Here is a 17,568-nt window from a genome sequence, read left to right as displayed (position 1 = left end):
CGTTAATTATCAAGAGGCTGAAAACCAGATCCACTGCTGAGGTGGCTGACACCTTCAAGGTGTCTCGAAAATCCAAGGCCAGCCCCTTTTCCACTGCAGCAGAGCTCCACCAGGCCTGGTCACCTCAAGTCCCCATGTCAACCAGGACAGTTTGTAGAATTCTGTCTTGAAATGGCCTCCATGGTCGAATCAGTGCTCAGAAACCAGCACTAAACAAAAGGCAATTAAAAAAAACGTGTGGCATTTGCCAAGGCCCACAGCCTGCTAAAAGGATGGACACTGGAAAAGTGTCAGAAGGTGGATTTCTCAGATGAATCTTCAGTTGAATTACATCACAGCCGCCGCAAATATTGCAGGAGACCTACTGGAGCCCGCATGGATCCTAGATTCACCCAGAAAACAGTTAAGTTTGGTGGCGGAAAAATCATGGTCTGGGGTTACATCCAGTATGGGGGTGTGCGAGAGATTTGCAGGGTGGAAGGCAATATGAATAGCCTAAAATATCAAGAAGTATATAGCTACCTCTTACATTCCCAACCATAAAAGGGGTCACATTTTGCAGCAGGATGGTGCTCCATCGCATACTTCCATCTCTACATCAAAGTTCCTCAAGGCAAAGAAGATCAAGGTGCTCTAGGACTGGCCAGCCCAGTCACCAGACATGAACATCATTGAGCATGTCTGGGGTAGAATGAAAGAGGAAGCATGGAAGACGAAACCAAAGAATCTTGATGAACTCTGGGAGGCATGTAAGACTGCTTTCTTTGCTATTCCTGATGACGTCATCAATAAATTGTATGAATCATTGTCGAACTGCATGGATGCAGTCCTTCAAGCTCATGAGAGTCATACAAGATATTAAATATGGATCTCACAGCACCACTACTTAATTCATTGATGTTATGCAGCATATTTTTGTATTTGAAGTAAATAATTTGTTCAATTTTCACATTACTCTCTGTAGACGACAAAACTTTTTTCTTGCCAAAATCTGACCTTTCTGTGTTCATTAAATGATCAATCTTTCTTCAGTGAAGCAAATTTATTTTAGTATATTAAACATAATTTGGGAGGGTTTTAGCTTTCATATGAGCCATTTCTAAAACCAATGGATTAAAAGTCAGGTTATAAGCTGTTGTTTCTAGAAAATGGATAAGTGACAAGACTTTTGTCAGGGACTGTATGGTGTTTTCTTAGAAATGATGTCCTTGCGTTACATATCCAGTAGAGGGCGCTCCGACTCCTTTCACGTCCCGCGCCGCTCCACAGTTACCCCACAGCAGAGAGAAGTCGTGAGAAGACTGAAGAGCCGACAGCCCGTTTACTGAGCCGAGCGGTTTGCCTCAATGGTAAGTTTATAACTAGTATGTGAAATAAACAATAACTCAGTAAGTTTCCCATTCCCCATGGCGAGCCTTGTTGTGTCTGTCACGCTTGACTGATATGTTAGCAAGCTAAAGTTAGGATAACCTAGCTTAAATATTACCCTGCTAAACACTTTGCATGCTAGCAGACTACATAAGACCGGAGCACATTAGGATAACGCGTCATTGCTGTGCTTGTGGGCTGCATTTATTTACAGCAGCGCACCGACTGTGTTTTTAACTTATGGCGTTGAGGAGGAAAAAGCGTTTCTGGTCCAAGTTATAACTTCATGGAGGAAAGTAAATGTGAACGCACGTTTAGAGGACATCAGAGAGGCGCATTTCAAATCATGTTTTACCAGAGACTTTTATGATGCTGTTTATCCACCTACCTATAACCTACAGATAATAATTTATTAAATACACTCACTGACCACTTCAGTAGACACTGTGCAATGTAATGCACACCAATAACAGCCCTACCATGAATTCTACTTTATTAAATGTATTACTTTATAAATGTTGACACTGTCAGAGAGACTTATGTTTACTGGGATGATAGTGGGTGTTGTGGTTGGTGTGCAGAGCAGTATATTGAGGGTTGTTCAGAGTATTTTGACCCTCTGATGCATGCAAGTGGGGTTGACAAAATATCAGACACCTCAATATGATGCTCCTCACACCAACACCCAATACCATCTCAGTAATAACCATAAAGAAGAATTATCAGCTTTCTTACAGTCAACAACATTTTAAAAGTAATAGGTTTAGTCTAGTGAAGTGGCCAGGAGTGTACACGTCATATTCATGTGAACACAAGTAAGACAAATGCTTAATGTCTGAGTTTCAAAATGGCCCACGTAACTAGACAGATTTATAACGTTATTTTTTAACTAATGCGTATGTCTTACTGTTTTTTTACAGATGGCAAAAGAAGGTGGACGCAGTATGGTGTGGAACTACTTCACCAAGGATGTCACTGGTGAAGCAGTCTGTAATATTTGTGCAGCTTCTGTAAGCCAGGGATCAAGCAAGCAGAAAGCAAAAAACACAACCAACCTATGGCAGCACCTTAAAGCTAAACATGATGACATGATGATAATGCCTTTTTGCACATCATATTTTTGATTTTTTTTTTTTTTTTTTGTTCAAATTGTTCATATGCTGCTTGTTCCACACAATTTCTGATAATAAAAGTATTTGAAAATAGTAAAATGTTCTCCCTTCAATTTATATCTTTGTAACACGTGTTTGGAATGATATTTGAGCCATCCAAAGCAGGTATGTCGTCTTTTTTTTTAACTGAAAAATGAAAAAATTTAATCGGCCGATATATAGGTTATCGGATTTTTTTAATTCCTTAATATCGGAATCGGCATCGGCCCCAAAAAATCCATATCGGTCGGGCCCTACATGAAATTATGTCACTTCACTCAAGTGGCAGTAAATGACTATATTTTTTCATTCAGTGTTTTCAATATTTGAAAAATGGCTAAAGCGATATACTTTTTTCCTACAAAAATCCTACACTTTCCTTGCAAATGAACAAATACACAAACACCAAATCCTAAAGCATCTGTAATGGGTGGCGTACTTGAGAGTTTCCAGGGACATCTGGAGGTTATAGCTTCGTTCTTGTTCTGGAAGCTTAGAGAACTCCACCAGACAGGGATGCTGCCGCTTGTTATCATCTCGCACCTGAAATACACACACACACACACACACACAGCTATAGTGACAAATAAACTAATTTGTGGATGTAAGAACCAAGTATGGCTGATAATTTACTGAGGGAAAAAATATTACTAAGGTATCTGTAAGGTTCAGAAACATTTTAAGACATTGTAAAACCCTCATAAGACTATCTGGAATTAAATTTAAAATTTGAACAACCATAGTCTGCGATTGTGCCAGGATCAAGAACGACAGTTTATGTTCAGCTTAGACACCATGTGTAGTAATGAATCACTAGGATGAGAAAACCAGAGTTTCAGGTTCAAGGTACACCACATTATTTTTTGCTATGCAACAGAAAATTCATTGACAATTTTCAGGCTACATAATTGGTGCAAACTAATATGAAGTAATAAGGTATCAAAGCAAATAGAATAGACACAAAGTATTTCTCACTTCATCTAAAAGCTTTATCAACATAGTGTCCCTTTCAAGGAATATTTACACATTGACATAATGCATGATGCAAATAGGTTACAGCCAGGGGCGGACTGGGACAAAAAAATCGGCCCAGGCATTTTGGACCAGACCAGCCCACCACATTCAATAACGCACACCTTTCCAGTCTTTTTGCTCTCTTAAATGTGTGTACCAACTGTGCAACTCTTTAAAACCATAATGCCATGCAATCAGTTAGCTGTCATCAGCAGTGTTGGGCACGTTACTTTGAAAAAGTAATTAATTATAGTTACTAGTTACTTCTACTAAAAAGTAATGAATTACCAGGAAAAGTAACTATTACGTTACTTTTTAAAAAATTGTTCAAATATGTCAAATTACTTGGCTGCCCCAGTCATACTAACCTATAGTACTATAGTGGAACAATAAAATACAATAGATGAATTGGAATTTTTTTATTCTATTGAACAGGCCACAACTGGCCAACGCCTTTTGGGCATCTATTTCAGATTGGTAAGGGCAGGTGCCCATCAACATGAATGGAGAATGAGCCCAAACTGCACATAGGAAGGTCATGGCGACAAACAAAGTATACCACACAAATCCTTGTTTAAATCTGAATCTGATTCGATTGGTATATGTATATGTATATATATATATATATATATATACCCATAAAGGCAAAATAATAACAATAATAATAATGATAATAATAATTTAGCACCTGGGTTACAATACAAATTCACAAAAAGAGTACAGAAATGAAAATTACAGAAACCCTAAATGCCACTGTGTGTGTCAGGCAATGACAGGCAGAATAATAAGAATCACTTCACTGCCATGGTTAACAACAAAGTGAGGTAATAAAGTAAAAACTCACTCTTGTCTGGGTGGGGAATTGAACCCCCGGTTTCTTGCATGGCAGACGGAGGTACTATCCGCTCTGCCATCGATTGTGTCCTTTTATATTGTTTAGGCTCATTCTTCATTCATGTTGATAAATTACGAAAAACTCCACAAGCGAAAAAGTCCAATCGCTCTGAAAATTGACAGCTGCTTTTTTTCTTGCAGTTTCTCTGCACCACCTTTGCGTTTTCTCTCCATCTCAGTAGATCCCATAGATATCTATAATAAAGGCTAGATGTCTCGTTCGCGCTGCCGGCCAATGGAGTCGCACGTCCGCACTGGCGGCCATCTTGCCACAGTCAGCTCGCTCACCCATAACATTGTAGTAGTGGTGCATGTACTTTTTAATTAACCATAACTTGCTCAATTTTCTACCGATTTTCAAACGGTTTGGTTTGTCATAAACGTCAGAGGTGTAGTTATAAAACTGCACTTATGGATAATTATGTTACACTTCCGGTCAAAGATCCAGAATTGTAGCCACGTTAATAACGTTTGTAAGAAACCAAACCGTTTGTAAATCCGTCAAGATTTCAGCGAGATAAGAGTATTTACGTCTGTGCAGATCACTCACCTTCCCTCAGGTACCATAGATTCCAACAGAGAGCTTGCCTGTGATGGCCGCCGGTGATGACGTTAGGGACTCCGCTGTAAGACATCTAGCCTTTATTATATATATCTATGATTATGCAGGCAGGACCAAACTACGCAAAAGGTGTTGTTTAGCAATGTGATTGGGCCAGCCCAGTGTCAATCGGGCGCTGATCTACTGGTTGTATGGACCGGTCAGCTATTTAAATAATAATAATAAAAAAAGTGTCAGGGGACTGTCAGCCCACTTCGCACATCGGCCCACCGGGCCCGGTGTGCCCGATGGCCAGTCCACCCATGGTTACAGCATATTCACACTGGTATTATCTAATTTTATAGTTGCATCAAAATGAACGTTAAAGAAAACCCAATGATCTTGCAAATCAGGGAAAAATACAACTTTTAATAACTGTTGTCAACATATTTTAATATGTTTATGGCCCACTTCACTTAAAGATTAAGATCCCACAGATAAACTTGGATCCTGGTTCAGTGTTGTCCATGACCCATGTTCCACACATATTTGAGTCTAGTTTTAGTGATTCTCACCGCCCCGTAGGTCCAGCCCAGCTCTATCTTGTTCATCACCCACAGCTCATGTATATTCTCTGCAAGCTTCTCCCTGATCCTCTCCAAGTGGGGTGGCAACACAATCTACAGACACACATACACACATAACATTCATTTAAGTCTATAAAGCTGATCATGACCATACAAATGCACAACACTCAATGTGTGAATGGTGTTTGCTTTCTTGTAGGTGACTATCTTTACCAGTGTTTGAAGGTAAATAGTAATAGTATTCCTTTTCACAGTATTGTAAGTAACTTCTGTTTCAATTTCAGTACTAACATAACCCCCACCTCCTCTTCATCCCTCATATCCTGTTCATCTCCCTGGTCCTGGCAGTTGTGGCAGCTTTGTGGTTGGTCTTAGTCCTGTGCTGCTGTGGCTGTGTCGCCTGCCTCAGTCGAGGCCTTCTGCTGCTTTTGTTTTCTTTATTTTGTCCATATTTCGTTGCTATAAGCCCGTTCAGACTATAATCAGTAATTTTGGGCTCCAAATAAACTTACACTTCAAACTTGAACTTGGCACCACAATTGCCATTTTATTCTGTACCAGCCAAATGATCATGGCAAGCACTTTGCTGACTATTCTGTTCCAGGAAATTGAGTAATTGGTCTAAGATTTGTAATAATGTGCACTCGTATTCTCATGAGTTCAGAAATATCATAAGGTGCAACCTGAAATCATCTCCATAGATATGTCTGCTAGAAAATGTTCAAAGAGTTCATTATCAAAGAAAATGTTATAATCTAGCACTAACTACATCTAAAAATGTTTTGCAATTAACTGGAAAGCTATATATCCACCATCTGTGAACCATCAACAATATCTAATTACAGTCCACTCAAGTCTGTGTACCATAAATTAAGTGTAAACCAGGGATGTTCCAAAAAACTGGGACACCTGCACTGAATACATCTAAAACGGAGGAACCAGTTGTCTCTCTCTCTTCATTATGCTAATGTCTTTAATTGTTTCATTTTTTTGCACTGCGGGATTTATTTACTTTGTTGTGCTCTTCTATGTGTGCATTTTGTTTAGTTTATTGATTCCTTTTTGACCTATCCCTCATAAACTAAACTTAGAGAATGGAGAAGACATGGATGAATTTAAAGCACATTTGTATGTGGGAATGTATGTATTATGTAGATGCACTGGCTTACAATAAAAGTTCCAAAAAGTTTTTTTTTTAAAAAAGCCCAAACACCCAGTCACACCTGGCTGGTGTCTACAGGTGTTGGGGTGAATGTTGCCTGGCTCAAGGTGATGGTGGGCCCAAGCAGGTCTCTGGCTGCTGCCTGCTCCTGACTCGGCTCCAGCCTCAGCTTCTCCCTGGGCAACACTGCCTCATAGCAAGGAGCATAACCTGGAGGAGGAAGGAACTTAAACTCTCCATGACGACCCCCCAAGAGGAAGCGAACTCTGGAGGAGGATGAGAAGAGGGAGGAAATAAAGATAAGACAAGGAGGACAAAAGAGATTAAGGTATACATACTGTAGGATTTCTACATTAACAAGAGTAAATAGTAAATCTCTGAAATTTAATGCTATATCCTCTAGGAAACAAGACGACAACAGTTGTTTTCAGGAGTGGTGACAATGAACAGGCCCAAACATAAATATGACAGTTATATCAGCTGTAAAGGAATAGTTCCCTGTATCAAAATTGTGTCATTATCTACTCACCATAAAAGGACCATACCAGTCATTTTGCATGTTTAATGTAATATCTAAAAAAAAAAAAAAAGCTTACGCACTATATGGACAAAAGTATTGGGACAAACATCTTAATCATTGAATTCAGGTGTTTCATTGAGCTCCATTGGCACAGGTGTATAAAATCAAGCACCTAGCCATGCAGTCTACCTTTACAAAGCCTTGTGAAAGAATGGATCGTTCTAAACAGCTCACTGAAATCAAGTATGGTACTGTGATAGTAATGTAATAAGATGCCACTTTTGCAACAAGTCCGTTTGTGAAATTTCTTGTGAAATGTGTAAGTGGTATTATTGCTAAGTGAAGTGTTTAGGAACCACAGCAACTCAGCCACCAAGTGGCAGACCATGTAAAGTTACAGAGCAGCATCACCAAGTGCTGACAGACATAATACATAAAAAGTCACTAACCCTCTGCTGACTCAATGACTGCAGAGCTCCAAACCTCCTCTGGCATTAACATCAGCAAAACTGTGCACCAGGAGCTTCATGGCATGGGTTTCCATGGCCAAGCAGCTGAATCTAAGCCTTATATCACCAAGCACAATGCCAAGCATCAGATGGAGCCATCCAAAACCTTTGGGATGAACTAGAGAGGAGCTTGTAACCCAGACCCATGCATCCAACATCAGTGTCTGACCTCACAAATGCTCTTCTGGATGAACAGGCCGAAAATTCCCACAGACACACTCCAGAATCTTATAGAAAGTCTCCCCAGAAGAGTGGAAGCTGTTATAGCTGCAAAGGGAGGACCAACTCCATATGAATGCCTATGGATTTAGAATGGGATGTCATACAGTCCCTGACAAAAGTCTTGTCACTTATCCATTTTGTAGAAACAACAGCTTATAACCTGACTTTTAATTAATCCATTGGTTTTAGAAATGGCTCATATGAAAGCTAAAACCCTCCCAAATTATGTTTAATATACTAAAATAAATTTGCTTCACTGAAGAAAGATTGATCATTTAATGAACACAGAAAGGTCAGATTTTGGCAAGAAAAACGTTTTGTTGTCTACAGAGAGTAATGTGAAAACTGAACAAATAATTTACTTCAAATACAAAAATATGCTGCATAACATCAATGAATTAAGTAGTGGTGCTGTGAGATCCATATTTAATATCTTGTATGACTCTCATGAGCTTGAAGGACTGCATCCATGCGGTTCGACAATGATTCATACAATTTATTGATGACGTCATCAGGAATAGCAAAGAAAGCAGTCTTACATGCCTCCCAGAGTTCATCAAGATTCTTTGGTTTCGTCTTCCATGCTTCCTCTTTCATTCTACCCCAGACATGCTCAATGATGTTCATGTCTGGTGACTGGGCTGGCCAGTCCTAGAGCACCTTGATCTTCTTTGCCTTGAGGAACTTTGATGTAGAGATGGAAGTGTGCGATGGAGCGCCATCCTGCTGCAAAATGTGACCCCTTTTATGGTTTGGAATGTAAGAGGTAGCTAATACTTCTTGATATTTTAGGCTATTCATATTGCCTTCCACCCTGCAAATCTCTCGCACACCCCCATACTGGATGTAACCCCAGACCATGATTTTTCCGCCACCAAACTTAACTGTTTTCTGGGTGAATCTAGGATCCATGCGGGCTCCAGTAGGTCTCCTGCAATATTTGCGGCGGCTGTGATGTAATTCAACTGAAGATTCATCTGAGAAATCCACCTTCTGACACTTTTCCAGTGTCCATCCTTTTAGCAGGCTGTGGGCCTTGGCAAATGCCACACGTTTTTTTAATTGCCTTTTGTTTAGTGCTGGTTTCTGAGCACTGATTCGACCATGGAGGCCATTTCAAGACAGAATTCTATAAACTGTCCTGGTTGACATGGGGACTTGAGGTGACCAGGCCTGGTGGAGCTCTGCTGCAGTGGAAAAGGGGCTGGCCTTGGATTTTCGAACCAACAAACAGTCCTCCCGAGCAGTTGTCTTGCAGGGTCTGCCAGACCTGGGCTTGTCAAAAACATCTCCAGTCTCTACAAATCTTTTTCTAATTCTTTGGACTTGACGCTGAGACACCTTGAAGGTGTCAGCCACCTCAGCAGTGAATCTGGTTTTCAGCCTCTTGATAATTAACGCTTTGGTCTCAGGGTGAATCTTATATTAGGCATGTTGTCAGAGGTCAAGTTGCAGTTGATGTGAAGGTCTGGTGTGCTGGGGTTCTTTTTTACACACCTCACCTCACCTGTGATCAATTATTGATCACAGGTGAGGCTGTAATCTAGGATTGGGTGCATCATATGACAAGGCGACAAGACTTTTGTCTTTGCAAAAACTGACTCAGTGGGCTTTACCAAGCTGTGAACGTTAGAATGTTTTTCAGCAGCAGCTGTTTGGCACCAAAACATTATTTCAAAAGTTGTTGGGATTGAAATGAGCCATTTCTTGTAAAAACAAAATTGATCACAAATATATTTGAGGGACACTTAAGGTCAACTTGTACCCAAGTGACAAGACTTTTGTCAGGGACTGTATTCCCTGCATTTTATTAGTAAAAAACAAGTGTTAACATCGGTGTCAATCGGACTGTGAAAGCTCCTGTAGGTGGAATGTCTAGATGGTCCAAAACCTTTGTATAGTATACTTCAAGTTACTGCTGATCTTTTCCCAAAGCAAGCAGTTGTATTTCAGCATTCCATTCTAATTTTTCCTTCACACCATCACTGAAATAAAGTCCTCCACATTAGCTTTCCTAAAAGCAGCAGAACTGTTGTGTTTTGATAACTTTGGGCAGAGTCAAACATTCTCTCCACAAGGAAACATTTGCTTTACTCGCCTGGTTCAGCCAAAAATTCAAATTTGAAATAAGCATGATTTTGATTATATGTTGTTGAAATCTTTAGTATGATTTCCAAAATGGTGTGTTGAGATGTAAAATGTGAGCACATTGTAGTCAAAGGGCTACACATTCATAAATCACTGGTTATGGTCCTTTGATGCTTGTGGAAACATCATGGAGGTTTTTTACAACCACCAAAAATACAGTAAATAAGTTTTTAACTTAATTGAGTACTTTACTGAAGCACTTAACTTGATTGAAAATGTAATAAAATCCAATAACATAATAACTTGACCAATAATGTAATAAAATGTCCTGACTGATAATGCAATGTAATGTATGTATTGTATTATTGATGATGCAATACCTTTCATGAGTCTCATTTCCCCGCCAAAAGGTACGATGTAATAATTTTGATGGATAATGTAATAAAGTAAAAACAATATGCTTTTATTCTCGAAAATGTATGATGTGCAAGTATAAAAAACAATTTATACTGTTAGTGTCATATTAGCCTACTGAAAACTAATATTTGATTGATATTTGACACAATGATGTTTGCTTTCATGTTTGGAAATGTAAACTCTAGGCTTTATGTAGAATTTTAAATTTACAACAGATGGCAAGTGGTATGTTGGTTCCAGGCAAGATGCATTAAATTAAAATCCCTATCAACGGGAAACAAACCTGCCCATAACCATGCTGACTTGATCACTGTGCAAGAACTGTCCGTTAGACCAGACTGGATCTTGGGTTAGACACCATCAGAGGATGACAAAAGCTGCAGAAGATGGCTAACAATACAAAAGCGAGCCATGAAGGCAAAACAGTCCATACAGTCTCCCTGAAATGTTCTTCATTGAGTTCATCTGAGTCATATTCTTATTGAAGTGTCTCCTTTGCCTCGCCTGATCTCATGAAATTTCTGCTTTTAAAGTTTCAAATCAAGTTTGAAATTAAGCAAAAAGTTGACCCTAATACTTAAGTATATTTAAGAGTGGATTTTTTTTTTTTTTTTTTAAATTCTACTAACTTCCAGCCCCACTTTATATCCTTAAATTCTTATAACACAAAATGTATAACTCTGGACTGGAAATGAACATAGTTTTAGATTATACATCAAAACTATTACACTGTCAGTTTTTAAAAGAATTACCCACCTGAAAATGTAATAAATCCATAATAATCTAATAGTGTAATAATGTGATAAATCATATTATCTGTAAAAAATGTGATTACAGTACCAGCCAGGGCATTGTATTACATTACTGGTCAAGCTATTACATTACTGGGTTTTCATTTTCAAGAAATTAAGACTTTATTGGGTGCTACAAGGTATACTCCTTTCCCACTTCAGGAACTGTCAGGTACCCTTTTGAAACGGATGGTTACATGGTAACCTAGGTTCTCTGAGTGGAGAGACTATCTCTCCACCCTACATATTCCATATGTACGGGGACTGACCCCACTGGGGCAGCTGTTGTGGATTACTCTTTAAGACACATCACCTGTGGTGGCCACACACTGATTGGCAACCTATGGCTATATAAGCCCCACCTCTGTGTGGCCACGCCGGTTAACCTCGATTGGAACGTGTTTCAGAGCGGCTCATGGCTGGAGAGATAGTCTCTCCACTCAGAGAACCTAGGTTACCATGTAACCATCCGTTCTCTATCGTGTCAAGACTATCTCTCCACCCTACATATTCCATATGTACGGGGACTCTGTAAGACACACCGTGAAGAAACCAAGCAGATCATGCCGCCCCTGCGGGAGTACAAGCAGCAGACAAATTCGAATGAGACGTCACCGCCACCAGAGCCACCCACGTGCTCAAACCAAGGAACTATATACATTATGTACACCCCCCTGGCCTCGGTGCAAGACGCTACCGAGGCCCAGCCAGCCCTGCCAGACGCGAAAGCCAGCTGCAAAGGGGGGAACGTCACCTAGCCCGCTAGGCTAGCCCAGAAAAAAGAAAAGAAAAGATCACGCAGGGCCAATGTGCTCCTAAGAGCCCTGGCTGCGGATACTCAGTCATGTCCTACTGTACCACGCCCAAGACCCGCTCCGTGAACGGGGTGTTGGCTGCCACATTCATGCAGTAAAACCTAATAAAGGTGGACGGGGTCGACCAAGAGGCCGCCGTACAAATCTCAGACAGGGTGGCACCCCTCCACAAGGCCCAGGAGGTAGCCAGGCCCCGTGTGGAATGTGCACGCACCCCTGCCGGGGCAGGCTGACCTGCCGCCTTATACGCCTGTTGGATTGCCTCTACCACCCAATGGGACAGCTTGGACTTGGAGACTGGTCTCCCTAGACTGTTAGCCTTGTAACAGACAAAGAGGTGGTCTGTAGTCCTGGTGGCACGAGTCCGCTGAATGTACAGCTTTAAGGCCCTAACAGGGCACAATAGTGCCCCCCCCCTAGACCCAGCACCACCATCCTGAGGAGGGCTGAAAGGGTGCAGCTCCAGAGGCTGATTGCTATGGGGCTCAGACCAGACCTTAGGGTGAAATGCAGGATTTGGGCGCAGCACCACCCCAGTATCCCCAGGCAAAACCCGGCAGCATTCCTCATGCACTGAAAAGGCATGGAGCTCACCCACCCTTTTTGCCGACACAATAGCCAACAAGAATGCCGTCTTGAGGGAAAGCCATTTCAGCTCCACTGTTGTCAGTGGCTCGAATGGCCCGTGCCGCAAAGCTGACAGAACCAACTCTAAATCCCATGGGGGGACACTTGGCCTCCTGGAAGGGGGAGCAACCCGACGAGCCCCCCTAAGAAACTGAGTAACAAGGTCACAGCAGTCCCTTGTCAGTTTACGAGGCCCAACACGGGCAGCCTTTATGGCTGCCACCATCCCCCTCAAAGTTGAAGGAGACTTCCCCTCCTCCAACATTTCCTGGAGGAACCGAAGGATATCAGGGGCCATGCAGGAGAGGGGATCCACCTGTCTTGCAGAACACCATGATCGAAAAACCCCCCAACGGTAGGAATAAGCTGCCCTGGTTGATGGAGCCCGGGCTCCCTGCAAAGTGCCAACCACCGACTGGGGAAACCCCATGGCTAGGAACTCAGCCCTCTCAGGGGCCAGGCCCAAAGCCTGAGACCCTGGGGAAACGGATGAAACAGAGTCCCCTGGGCCTGGGACAGGAGATCCCCTCGAATGGGTAGTTCCCACGGTTGTCCCTGAAGAAGGGGTGCAATCTCTGCAAACCAAACCATCTGGGGCCAGTTGGGGGCAACCTGGATGAGGTTCACATCCTCCACCCGGACTCTCTGTAGTAGTTGGTGCAGGAGGACAAAAGGAGGGAAGGCATACAGGAGGCCCTGTGGCCACTGATGTGCCATCGCATCTGTCCCCAAGGGAGGATTGTCCCTCCCCATGGAAAAAAAGAGGGGACAATGCGTGGTCTCCCTGGATGCAAAGAGGTCGGCCACGGCTGTGCCGAAGAGATCCCATATTTGGCTGACAACCTCTGGATGCAGCCGCCACTCTCCGGGGAGGGGTCCTCCCCTTGAGAGCCGATCTGCCGCAAGGTTCATCTGACCCGGCACATGTGCAGCCCTCAGGGACTTGAACCGAGGATGAGCCCATTCCAAAATTATCCAAGCCAGTCTGCAAAGGCGAGGGGAACCCAGGCCCCCTTGCCTGTTGATGTATGCTGCTGCTGCTGTACTGTCGGTTTTCACCAGCACATGGCGCCCCTGCAGCACTGGCAGGAAGTGCAGAAGACCCAGATGGACTGCCTTCAGCTCCAACACATTTATGTGCTGAGCTAACCAGGGTCCCTACCAAAGGCCGCTGATGCCCTTGCCTTCGCGGACAGCCCCCCAGCCTACCAGGGACGCGTCTGATGACACTACCTGGCGACGCAACACGGGTCCTAAAGCCTTCCCCTGCGCCAAGTTGGTTGGCTCTTGCCACCAACGGAGAGATGCACGCAGTCTGCGTGTCACCAACACCCGAGCTTGCAGGTCCCTCTGTGGGCAAAGCCCAAGACCCAGGAGGCAACGCTGCACTGGGCGCATGTTCAGAAGAGCCAGAGGTATGACATGCACTGTGGCAGCCATCAACCCCAAGAGGCGGAGACACAGTCTCCAGGTCACCGTGGCCCCAAGCTGAAATTGGGATAAGCAAGCCCTGAGGGCGTCCCGTCTTGTAGGAGTCAAGGAAAGAGTCCCTGCTCTGGCATCCAACCACAAGCCCAGGAACTCGGTGGATTGTGTGGGATTGAGTCTGCTCTTCCTCTTGTTGAGACGCAGGCCTAGGTACTCTAAGTGCGGCAGGAGTCGAGTTACAGCTCTGCTGCACTGCTCCTCGGAGTAAGCACACACCAACCAGTCGTCGAGGTAATTGAGGATGCGAATACCCTCTCGACGCAAGGGTCCCAGTACCTCATCCATGCACCTTGTAAACGTGCGTGGGGCAAGTGATATGCTGAATGGGAGGACACAGAACTCGAATGTCCTGCCACTGAAGGCAAACCGGAGATAACGCCTGTGCCCTTCCCATATTGGGATCTGAAAATATGCATCCTCCAGGTCTATCTTGGCAAACCAATCGCCTTGGAGGACAGCTTGACGAACCCTCGGCACCGTCAACATCTTGCAACGTAGGGGCCTCAAAAACTTGTTCAGCCCCTTCAAATCCAAAATCGGCCTCAGCCTCCCGTCCTTCTTGGGAATGAGGAAGTACCGTGAATAAAACCCTGCCTGATGATTGTCCTGCATCACCTCCCTGATGGCTCTCTTTACTAAGAGAGTGTCGACCTCTGTCGCCAGAACCTCCCTGCGCTGGGGATCTGCCACCAGCGTGAAGGTGGCCAACTTTGTCAGAGGGGGTGGGTGCAGAAATTGCAATCGATAACCCTGTGTCATGGTGGATACCACCCAGGGATCTGCCCCAAGAGTCTCCCAGGGAAGTTTGTGCTGGTCTGGGAGGCAAGGGGGGACAGGGACCCGGTAATTGTCAGGAAGAAGTAGATGGCCTGGGGGGCCCTTGGCCACGGCTCTGGCCACTTTGCTGACGGCGTCTAGCCCTACCACGCCGACTGGCTTCCAAATGGACCCTTAGGTCACTGGAAGCTGCAGAACCCAACTGTGGTGGTTTTGCCTGCGGGGCTGGCACAATGTGCTGGGTACGGCCCTGCCTAAGCATACCAGACATTTCCTTGGCACATTGGCGAGCTTCTTTAGCCTGCTGAAGCATTGCCTGGGCATCTGGTCCAAACATGGCAGATGGGACCACAGGCAGCCGGAGTAGACAGGCCCGGTCTTCCCCTTGGAGTCGTGACTGAGACAGCCAGAGGTGGCGCCTCACCATACAGAGCGAAGCCAAGGCCCTACCGGTCGCCACAGCCTGCTCCTTTATGAGTCTCACCAGAAGTGATGACACTTGCTGTACTTCAGCCGTTAGGCTAGAGTCGTCCGTCAACTGACTGGCCAGCTGGCATTGATATAAGGCTAAAATAGCCCCAGTATTAACCAACTGGCCCTGTACAGCCATGGCTCCATGCAGCTTATTGAGCATGGCATCCATCATCTTCGTATTTCTGCTAGGGCAACTTGGTGTCTCCAAGACTGACTTAGTGGGGGACATCAAGGCCCCCAGAGCCTGATCCATGGGAGGTGGAGGACCGCAGCCAATCCTCTCTCTACCATGAACACCTGCCTTCTGCACAGGACTGAGTTGCGTCCACATCATCAAACCAGGAGGCCCTCTGACCTTGGTCTACCGGCATGTCAATTCCTAATGCTTCAGCAGCCCGAGAAAGAAGCTGGTGATAGAGAGGAGAGGTCACTTCCTGCTCCTGCTCCCCTTCTACCTGCTTACCCTCTACACCCCCTTGAACCGGGAAGAGGTCTCCATCCTCTGCATTTACGGTCAAAACATCAACATCCCCATCATCAGATGCATCTGACATGCCCCCCTGTCCTTCCCACATGGGGGCAGGGGCCTGGACAGTAGGCGGAGTTGCGACCGCAGTTACTGGAGAGGACATCGCCCTTAGCCTGACAGACATTGCAGAGGGATGAGGTGATTGTGCCATTGGGTCATCCAAAACCACCATTCTTGGTTTTTTGGATATATGCAACTGCTCAGTGATAACAGCTGGGCGTTTATCAGGGAAGACCCGAGCCCTAGCCTCCCTCACTCTAGCTGGAAGTATGAAACAATTCATTCAGGAGGCGGGATCTTGACTGGCCATGCGTGCATGGTCCAGCCCTAAGCAATGCACACACTGGTCATGACCATCCTCCATAGGCATCTTAATGCCACAGCCCAAACAGGTATGTGATAGACTATCCATCCTATGCACCGGTGGCACTAATTGCCCCTCATACGTCACACACCAACACGGAAGTAAACCGGCGGAGGTGTGTGTGCTCCGCTGTTTTTTTTTTTTTTTCGTCGGAATTACCCGCGGCCAGATACGCCCGTGTCCTCCAACTTGGTCGGATTTACGAGCAGTTATTGGCAGTATGTGTCAAGCAGCGCTGCCGCCGACGCACACAAGCCACACCTGGCTGCTGTGATCAGCTGGGAAGCATGCTCCACGTTACCTCCGACGAGGTCGGATTTCACGGGAGACAATGGCAACCAGTGGAACGGTCAAACCGTTGTCACAAGCTGCCACGCTTTCACCAGCTTGGGCAAAGACAGTTTGCAGCTACCCAGAGAGGGGCCCGTAGACCAGCTCTCCCAACACAAAGTAAGTGGATTTTGCACACAATCTGTCACACACGCTACCCCTTAGAGAACACACACACAACTGCTTGCAGTGGAAATCAAGGAATCAGCGTGGCCACACAGAGGTGGGGCTTATATAGCCATAGGTTGCCAATCAGTGTGTGGCCACCACAGGTGATGTGTCTTAAAGAGTAATCCACAACAGCTGGGGTCAGTCCCCGTACATATGGAATATGTAGGGTGGAGAGATAGTCTTGACACGATAGAGAACACAGGATTCCTTCCTCCTGTTTGCACAGGAAAAATGAGCCCCTCTTTCTGTTCCTGACTCAAAAAATGGTCCCTGAAATAAGCTTGTCTGAGTTCCTTAGACCATCGGGGTTGAGTTTTAGCACTGAAAATCCCTAATTGGTTAAACATATGACACAAACAGCATCCAATTATCCCACTATTTTAAAAAACAGTAATGCGTGAACATAAATTATTAAATGATTGTGTAACTGTTAATTAAGAAACAGGTGTGTTATTTTTAACATAGATGCTGACCCTGCTGGTGGTGGAAGAGGGAAAGTCATGTAGTCACCCAAACTGCCAAGATTCATTTTCTTGCAAACTTGAATGCTGTAATCAAATTTCATGGCAATGGCAAATTAGTTTTTGAGACATTAGTGTGCAAGATTCTACAAAAAAATGTATTTTTGTTATTGAGGGGGACAACAAACAGCAAAATTTCTGAGAGTAATTGTTGGGGGGGACATGAAAAAATTGCTGTCTGGCACAACTGTACCACCCTCTTTCTCTG

The 17,568-nt window shown here is 44.3% G+C and overlaps 1 protein-coding gene across 1 annotated transcript in view; it reads right to left on the bottom strand.

Moving 5' to 3' along the window:
• ryr2a (ryanodine receptor 2a (cardiac)) overlaps positions 1-17,568 on the bottom strand; it is a 666,625-nt gene that overhangs the window by 410,945 nt on the left and 238,112 nt on the right. Inside the window, exons 20-22 of the mRNA XM_030078094.1 lie at positions 6,779-6,983; positions 5,544-5,648; positions 2,959-3,062 (exon numbers count right to left, since the gene is read on the bottom strand). Of these exons, the coding sequence (XP_029933954.1) occupies positions 2,959-3,062; positions 5,544-5,648; positions 6,779-6,983 (414 nt within the window). The remainder of the gene's footprint in view (positions 1-2,958; positions 3,063-5,543; positions 5,649-6,778; positions 6,984-17,568) is intronic.

This window comes from Myripristis murdjan, chromosome 19, assembly GCF_902150065.1.
Source record: "Myripristis murdjan chromosome 19, fMyrMur1.1, whole genome shotgun sequence".
NCBI lineage: Eukaryota > Metazoa > Chordata > Actinopteri > Holocentriformes > Holocentridae > Myripristis > Myripristis murdjan.
The sequence above is the reverse complement of the archived record's forward strand: the minus strand, read 5'-3'. Positions and strand labels throughout refer to the sequence as shown.